The sequence below is a fragment of the Notothenia rossii genome (genome assembly GCF_949606895.1).
Source record: "Notothenia rossii genome assembly, contig: scaffold_655, whole genome shotgun sequence".
In the NCBI taxonomy this organism is placed as follows: domain Eukaryota; kingdom Metazoa; phylum Chordata; class Actinopteri; order Perciformes; family Nototheniidae; genus Notothenia; species Notothenia rossii.
Genome location: NW_027639617.1, coordinates 703 through 10,190, shown reverse-complemented (window position 1 = coordinate 10,190; position 9,488 = coordinate 703). Strand labels below are relative to the sequence as shown.

At 36.6% G+C, this 9,488-nt stretch overlaps 1 protein-coding gene across 1 annotated transcript; it reads right to left on the bottom strand.

Moving 5' to 3' along the window:
- Positions 1-1,135: 1,135 nt before the first annotated feature.
- On the bottom strand, positions 1,136-8,006 carry LOC307027601 (carboxy-terminal domain RNA polymerase II polypeptide A small phosphatase 1-like). Its single transcript, XM_079695881.1, has 4 exons — positions 7,856-8,006; positions 5,803-5,895; positions 3,912-4,097; positions 1,136-2,960 (listed from the first exon to the last, which is right to left on the bottom strand). Exons 1-4 carry the CDS (start codon positions 7,946-7,948, stop codon positions 2,832-2,834), a joined length of 501 nt encoding a protein of 166 aa, XP_079552007.1. The 5' UTR covers positions 7,949-8,006; the 3' UTR covers positions 1,136-2,831.
- Positions 8,007-9,488: the final 1,482 nt, after the last annotated feature.

Here is a 9,488-nt window from a genome sequence, read left to right as displayed (position 1 = left end):
TAAAAGTGGTTTAAACAGGGTTGTGATGGATTTTCATGAAGTTTTCAGTTAATAGTCGTCTTTATGACATTCTTTGTTCATATAAAAGTCGTCATAGTAAAGTGTGTGAATGCATTTGAAGCAGTGCCGTTTTCATAATAGAAAGTTTGGATGTAAATATTGTCCCATGTTATAGAGGTTTCATCTGTGTTGTTTTTCTGAAAAATATATAATTGTAATATATATATTGTTAGAATAAATGGAAGGATGGATATTCTAAGTGAAGAGCTCTAGATAGTTTTTATTAAATATCTAAAATTGTAGAATTACACACTTACAGTAATGTGCATGTGGTCCTTGAATTTGAAGACATTTACAATTTTTTAATTAACTTTTTTTGTTCCAGACGCCATTTTGGTCCATTGACAAATATTTAGAACCTTATTATTATAAAATATATTCTGATCTGCACTCAGTGTGTACCAGATTATATTTCAGTGGCTGTTTTGACAGTGACCTAGATTTGAAGTCTTCAGTATTACAACAAAGAAAATAAAAAGTTAGTATATTACAGCCATGTATTCATATCATCATCATATCATCAGAATACGGAAGAGGATTAGGGCCACATGTTTCAACCATTTTGAAATATGACAAAAAGTTTACATTTTCTTTGAGTTCTGAGATTTAAGTCAGAGTTCTGACCTTGATCCCAGAATTCTCACGTTTTACTCAGAATTCAATTTGTTTTTAAGCTTTTTGTGAGAAACAAAAATGTCATGTAGTCCTAATCCTCTCCCATAGGATCGATTAAATACAAAATATCTTTCATCGTTTATACATTGTATAGAAATCGTTTTTTAATGTTTTGATGAAAAGTTTGAATGAAGAGAATGATGTCTTGCAGCAAAGGGCTTGTAATGTAAATACATTGGGCCAAAAATCAGGTAATTTAGAAGAGAAATAGATCAGAAAATTACTTGATAACCTTGATTGATAATCAGGGAATGCTAGTTTTATTATAGAGTGGGTATTATATTTCAACTTAGCCGAGAATGATAGTTTTCATATAAAATGTATTCCATATTCCATTTGCCTTGTTTCCACCTCCGCCATGTTGTGTTTGGGATGTGAGATAAAAAAAAAACTACTGTAGTGAAATATGACCTGTTTCAATAAAACATGCTTTATTGATGCAAGGTAAAAATATCTCAACTTGTCCTTTTTTGTCAATCCTAACAACGATCAGCAGCAATTTCAAAACTCTCCTTTACTCGAGTCACAACGTTAATACTCTTGTTGCATACAGTAACAAAGTAGGCAGGTTATGGTTTTTTTCATGTCGAATCGTCTTTTTTTTGTGTAAATCTTAAATCAATGTAAATACTCACACTGACGCAGCCACACTCAAATCCACACACACTCGCTCCAGACTGAGGGAAAGTAAATCAGGACAGATCCAACATGTCCAACACAAGTTTCCATCTGAAACTGTATTTATAGCTCGATAAGGCTAAAAGAATCAAACTTATTTATGTGTTACATGAAAAAGTTTCAAATAAATCTCCTAGATGCACATATTGGATTGCGTTGTTGATGGGACGCACACTGAGGAGCTGTATTCCAAAAACTTGAAAAGAATAATATAACATTAGGTAAAATAACCTTAAAAAGTCATTAAAATGATTGCCTAAAATCCAGATATTTGCACTTTATATACAAAAATAATATCACCATTTTGGGAGTGGGGAGCTTTCGTAGGTTTTCCAGGACTTTCCAAAAATCAGCTTTTTTCAAGTATGATGCTCAAGACAACATATCAAAGGGTTAATACACATTAATAATTAGACGCCAGTAATATAAGAATTGACTAAATAAACCTTATCAGTCATGTAACATGTAGTGGCTATGGATTCCATTTCGTCACCATTTAAAGGCAAACACTGTAGTATATTTTTTGAGAAAGATTCTAAACGAAAATTATGACTGTGTGTTAAGGCCACTATAAGTGAATAAATAAATAATAAAATAGTACAGAGCTGGGGGGAGGGGTTATATTCAGAGATAAAACTGTCATTTTAGATCAAAAAACGGGTATTAATAAAAATTAAAAAAAAGATTTATGAAAAAAAGCACTTGAGTATTCTCTGAGATTATTGAGTCATACAGTTTTTTTTGTCAACAACGCTTCATTTTGCAACGTTGGACCAACATTATCACATCACATACATACAGGAAGTGCAAAGTATTTAAAGCACATTTAAAAACTTGTTATGTAGTGAAATGTGCCACAACATTTTAAAGAAATTACCAATAATCCCTAAAGTTAACGATTGTCTTTCACTACATACAAATTTGGCCTTTTAGGCAGAAGAAAAAAGGAAGTTATTGGGGTTCAAGCAACAGTCTTCAAGGACTTATTTGAAATACTATTAGATGCGATACTGAAATGAAAATGATGGCTGGTTTGTAGAATGGCACTGAACAACTGCTCACAAAATCTACAGCACAATAACATGTCGCTGCTGTCACATCACGACAACAGCAACACACTAGCTGCACTGCAAAATACACCTACACAAGTCATTCAGCCTCATACTCAGTCTTTATCACAGAAAAAGGAAGGAATCTTTGGATTAGCGTACTTTCAATACAGAAGTATCAAACCCCTGCTGTTAGATTGCCTTCACTTTTTTATGCGACATACTGTAAGAATACGGGATTAAATGAGAGGCGTTTTTTGCAGTGTGGTCCTTGTAGTTGGAAGCAGAGTGGAGCCGGTGGCCCCCCAGCCTCCGTGGCCCCTGACGACAGCTGCTGGTGATAATATTTATCCTAATGTCCTGCCTCTGTTAACTGGAAGCACTCTGCTGCTGGAGGACTTCGTAGACGTCTTCCACTTTGCTAAGTCTCTCAAAGAAGGGGATCAGATCGAGGAGCTCGGTGTCTGACATGTCGTCAAACCAGGACACGACGGGAACCTGGAGGATGGAAAAGGTAGGGTATTGAGGAATTAAAACACCTTTTTAAATGTTACATATTCCAAAAGTATAGTATTTAAGTTAATCGTATATTATTGCTGTAGTTAAGTCATCATTAACTCACAAAATGATCATTTGAATATCAGTTACTCACCGAAGGTGTTAAGTAATTATTTGAGCTATGTGCTATCTTTTAGTATATGTATATATTAATAGTGGTGTCAATTGTTTAAAAAATGTAATCACAATAATAATAATAATCTGTGATTAATCACAAGTTTAAAATACTAGTATGTCTTGTATAATGGGGGAGTTATAACATATACGTATGAAGAAATGCATGACAAACTGGTGAGAGAAATCAGACTTCATTTCTGAATCATTGGCATGAAGTTTGATTGAGAAAACGATTTCCGACACTTCGCTAAAGCATCAACAAAGCCACTGTCACTGAGAGCCGCTGTGATCACCCTCTGTATAATGTGTGCTAAACAGAGAATAATATATATATATGTATTTCCTTTTTTTCAGAGCATATTATATCAACCGCTTTCATGCTGCTAGCACAATCTGTTCCTAGAGTGGTGTCGTGTGAGGCCTCACACGGGGCACCAACCTGCCACGGTTCTCTGTCTGCTAGTCTAATTATTAACAATGATTAATGATAATAAATGTAAATTAAACTATAAATATTCAAAAAATCATATAGTAGGTGCAAAAAGCTCAAACAGTTGTGTGAGCTTGTGTAAATGGTTGTTGTAATATATTTTTGATTTTGTTAAAAAAGCAGTCGCCATTTTCTTAAATTTATTCAACATTTCTTGTGTAAAACTTTCTTAAAGAATTGAGTGAACTTGTGATGAGTAATTGATATACAAATGGTAATTTTCCCCAAAAGATTTTAACAAATAGGTATAGCGTAATATAGAGAAATAAATAGAAATAGCATACTGCGTTGTCGGGATGGAAGACGTAGGAGGCGGGGGAGTTATCGATGATGATGACCTTGTTGAGGTCTCTCCCTATACGGCTCAGATCCTTCACGTAGTTCCCTTTGTGGAACACACAGGACTCCCGGAACAGACGGTACCTGAACGCCCCCCACTTATCCAGCAGGTCCGACACAGGGTCCGCGTACTGCAGCAGCAGGGCAGAATCAGGGGTGAGACATGGTGCTATGCATTTCTATAGCTATCAAGCAACTATATATGGGTATGGGTATATATTGGTCATTTAAAAACACAAGTTAGAATAAAAGGAAGTCCAAACGTATTGCTGTTTACGATATTATCCTGACAATCTTAAAAGATATCCTTCAATTCATTAAAAGGCACTGACCAATACTGGAATAATTTCATTGCATCACAAATAAGAGAAATATATTTTTTGTGAAAGCAAATTATCTTAAATAAGGATATCATAACAATATATTAAAATGGTTAATGTGAGGGAATAATTCTGTCTTACTCCTAAGATATTTAACCTTTTCGCCTGTTGACGTTTATAACCAACACTGACTCGTTGTCTCCTTTAAAGAATGTGCTGCTGCACTCATTCTCAGTTTTATGACCGGTCAACTCTCGGTCACAGAGCCTAAGAGTCAGGCAAGTGATTCAGTGTCTCCAGATGTTGGGGATATCTCCAGTGTTCCCAGCTGTTGATTAACTCTCTGTAAACTAGTTAAAAGGTCTATCGAGAGAGAGGCTGGTCAGAATTGATGTGGCAACCCACCCGTGCAGTCAGAACCTCTGGCTGCTGTGACTTGTGATGTGAAATTTTCCGGCCGATACTTGCAATAAACCATCAGTGTTTGAAATCAAAGCTCCAACTCTCCTCGTGTCTCTCTGAGTCCTGACTCTCCATTGCTGCAGAAGTTTCCCTTACAGTTAAGGTCCCCTTGCATATATAAAGGAGAACTAAATAAATAAAACATAGAATCATTGTGTTTCTTTTCTTTAATTATGCTGAATCATTCCCGTCCCTCCACAACTTCAAGTCACTTCAAGCCACTCCTTAGTGGTTTTCACGATTATCAAGGAACTTGTGAGTGATTTCTATTCGCAGTCTGCGATTAAATGATTTACTCTCCAATCCCTAGCTGTCCCTCACAAGGTAAAAAACTAAACAACACTTAATTACTTACTAAAAGTTAAAGTTGCATTAGCTGTGTTTTGCCACTTGGGGGCAACAAAATACAGTTATTAACATATCATTAAAATATTAGTCAATATATAACAACTTAAAATGTTTACTTTATTAGCAATCAAATCCCTTTTTAGAAGATAAACACACAGCTACATTAGCAACTATTTAGAGTTGTGTTTGTTTGGCCCCGAACTACATTTAATGATTATTTAAAAAAAACAGTATTATAAAAAGCTTTAAGCTTAAATTAATATACATTATGAATTTTAGCTTTAAGCTCCATTTTGGCCTCCACCCCCTCCTGAGGGAATAATATCTCTTGACTTCGCTCATCAACTAGTCGCTACATTTGTTTGTTGTTATAATGCAGTCTGTTTGTGCCGTAGACAAACAGCAACTAAAACATAGTTATTCAAGTGTGGGTGAGTCATAAACGAGCGGATACCTGAAAAGTTAAGTTAAGGTGAACACAGAAGTAAATGTGAGAGGTCAAAATGTCTGACAGGTATCATAAATAGAGTTGTATATGTGAGGGGGAAGTCTGAGGTTGCAGTCTGAGACATGGACACGGCACTAGGCTTCCAGTAATCCTCCAACAGGTGTCAAGTGTGATTGTGTCAATCTGCCAACTGCCAACCTCTTTATAATGGGTCACATTTGACCAATGCGTTACACAGAATAGGAACAGGAGGCTGACCTTGGATAAGCTTGCAGTGAACAAGACGCACTCGAACAATTCTCCCATCCTCTTGAGGAATTCGTCAACATGGGGTCTCTTTAACACATACACCTGGGGGAGGAACACAAAGGTATAAGAGAATACAAATCAAAAGTTGAGGCACATTTGAGGCGCATGATCAGGAACACAAACTACTCATTGGGAAAAATATAGAAGTATAGGAAATGGTCCTTGTACTTCTGAACAGATGTTCTGAAGACACATTTTGTCACATGGCAGGTTATCGAAACATGACAGAGAAATCTATCTTCCTGACCAAATGTAGGCTTTTTTATATTATATTTAATATATGTATAACAATCTCCAAAAAAAATAAAGATTGTGTTGGTTGACATGGAATACTCTACATTTGATGGTGTTACCCAGTGTGAGCATTCATTTCCTCTACGATAAACGGGATCATTTGGATGTTTTGAAGTGGGGTTACTTATACAAAGTACCATGGAAGTTGCAGATTTACCTTTGCATCAAGTGGTTAGTTCGTGTTATTGTGTGACTTCAAACAAACCAAATATCACACAATAACCCGAAAAAAACCTTAAGTGGTTAAAATATTCGAAATAAAAGCCTTTTATAATGGGTTTGTGCTGCACTATACGATACTATAATCTGGTATTTCCGTTAAACTCGGGATGTGCTGACCATTATCTTCTCAAGGTAATACATACATGATTGATCAAATCTGCATAAAACCCCACTTCAAACTATTTAAAGGTTCCATTTTAATTTCTGTTTGTAATAATAATAATGCTACAGTGACTATAGGCACATTCACACCACAGTACTTTTCCCACAAAGGTTCATGAGAACTTAGTTCATGAGAACTCTTTAGTTCTCATGAAGTACAGATCGCGTTCACACCGGAATAAGTCCCTGGGGGTGGATTAGGCAAATGAAGCCCCTGACGTTACTTCTTCTTCTTCTGCTTTGGGTTTACTGGCAGGCCGCAAACAACTTCACGGCGTATACTGCCACCCGAAGTCCCCGGCCGGAAGTCCCCGGAGTTGGGGACTGAAGCCTTCCGAGTAAATCGCCAGAACGCCGACACCTTCTCATCGCCACCGCTCCCATGTTTTCTTTTGTATTGCCATAAGTTAGTCTCTCTGCGTTTGTGCGCTGGGCTAATGCTAATAATGCTAATACGAGGATAATAAAAATGGCGGCTTCACAAAACCTTTTTTGAGTTTTACGGGGCGTGGTTTGCAATCCGCCCAGCCAATCAGAAATAGGAACCTTTTTCTCCCAGGAAGGTCCTGCTCTCTAGCAAAGGGGGTAAAAAGGTTCTCATTAACTAATTTTAGTTCCGGCTCTTTTTGGTGTGAACGCGACATTTCGGAACTATATCGGAATTAAAGTGGGAAAAGTACTGAGGTGTGAAAGCGCCTATTAAATACATCCAAACTTAAAGCCGTCATATATTTAATCCAAGGATCCTTCATGTAAACACCTTGGCAGGAATTTCTATTTACTTCCACTAAGACGCCGGCGGCCTTGTTTCTGAACCAAGTCATCCCGTATAGGCTTTCCCCACTTTAACAAGCCTATCCTGGATTACTTGAAACAGACCCAGGCCCTCTGGACCACAAAGATTGTCTGTCTTCCTGGAGGCCGAGCACAACAGATCGCGGTTACCATCCAACGGTTGCTGGAGTTAGTCACTCCCATTCCCCAGTGCCAATGAGTAGGACATAATATGTGAGTGAGATTGATGGCCAGCAGTTTCTGAGAAGCCTGCCAAGGTTTCCTCATTTCGTCAGGCCACGTAAATAGCCACCTGCTGTTTGGAGCCATCAACAGGGCGGGCTGCATCACTGTCAGGGAGCTAGCAAGCAAACCATGGAAGATTTTTTAATTTTCCGCTTTTAGTGTTGAATTGAACAGTTCATAAAGAGTCTTGCTAATCAGGTCCGATCAGTGAAAAGCACATGTTTTGTTTAACTGTGTGTGTTATGTAGAGTAAAATGATGGGCAATGCATTTGAATTGGGATTGAAACAACAGCACATGCTTACCTGGTGAACTGTTCCATCAATTTCCACTGGAATGATAAAATCAGCATTGTTCACTGGCTGTTGAAAGAAAAAGTAAACGTGTTGAACACACATCCAATCATATTTTTGTGATCTACCCAAAAATGATCAAACGTTCCCATTTGAGTTTTAGAAACAAATCTAAAGTGGGGGCGATATATCCAATAGACACAAAGGTGCCACCTCAGCATCTTCTAAATAACACAATACTGTAAATAATATGACTTCCATAGTTGAAATATGGCAGCAGCAGAAAGTGACAAGGGTAATAACATATCTGATTTATTTAGGCAGTTCTCACATGGGAAATATGCTTCTCAAATGTTAGTATCACCCCAAGCAGGTTCTATATAAGGCATTACACCATGGCCAACATTGGTATACTATGAGGTAATGCAAGTAAGACGGAATCGGTTTAACATCAATCATGAACAGAAAGTGTGAGTGTGCATTTAGGGTTTATCATCCTTATTTTTAGAATCTTGACTTCCCAAAAATTTACTGTGCAGGGTGTGGTACACGGTGAATACAGGAACAGACAAACGAAAGAATAAAGAAATGTTTTCCCTAAACTATTGATTAAATTACTGATTTAACAAGTGTGAAAGGATTTATAAATATATACACTATATATATTTATCCTCTTTAAATGAGGGTAAATATGGAAGTGTGGATCTACGGATGGGTATATGAATTGGTGGTTGATGTCGAGTATTGAACATTCTATTTGATCCTATACATTTGTCTTCCGTGTCTAAAATAAAATGGATTAGATATGATGAAATGCTTGATGCTGATCTCCCTCAATATCAACATATTCAGAAACACATAAATACAAAGTAATAATAATCGTATTAATATGCACATTTTTTTTTGCAGTACCGTCAGTACAAATGCTCATCCAGTAATCAAAGCGGTTTAGTTCCGATTTGACCGGCCAACTCTGGCTCTCCTTGCTCCACTTGTAACCTGCAGCCCAGGTTCTCTATCTCCTTCTGTTCACAATGAGCAACAAAGTGTGTATAGTGGGCTGTACGACCACTATTTATTTGCCTGTTGCTCAATTCTTTCACTACTTCCACAATCATCTTCAGACAAATCCTTTAGATCTGGGTTTAACACAGTCAAATAAGATGATAGCACCATTGTGGAAAATGTAAATATTAAGCATTGGTATCATGTATTTCCTTAGAAAACAATATTTTACTGAGAGAAAAATACAATTTGGAGACGATAGATATGCTCTTCGGTATGGTGGGATGAAGTTGGTAGCTAATGAATATTAGCTTTGGGAGTAACAAAGTATTTATATATATATACACATTTTTTTGTATTATATAATATATTACATTTCATGTTTTCCTTTGTCTCCTGTATGGTTATATCTTCAAATACTATAGTGCAAGAAATATAAATATTCTATTACATTTTCCTATCCTATGCATCTGTCCTATACTCGTCATTGATTTGAGCAATTAGGATCTTTATTCTATTAACAAAGGTTCAGAACAAAAGCAAATACAAATCAATTATGTGTGTAAATGTCAAGCCGCTTGCTATTAGACTAGATCCTAATGAATACATTTTGGTTTTGCAATATTTGAACATTTTGATT

Excerpts from the sequence above, each read along its gene's own strand:
- LOC307027601 (XM_079695881.1), bottom strand. The coding sequence starts at position 7,948 with ATGTGTGTTCAACACGTTTACTTTTTCTTTCAACAGCCAGTGAACAAT. Across the intron at positions 5,896-7,855 it reads TTGATGGAACAGTTCACCAG|GTGTATGTGTTAAAGAGACC; the intron begins GTAAGCATGTGC and ends TTCCTCCCCCAG. Across the intron at positions 4,098-5,802 it reads TCACTGCAAGCTTATCCAAG|TACGCGGACCCTGTGTCGGA; the intron begins GTCAGCCTCCTG and ends CTGCTGCTGCAG.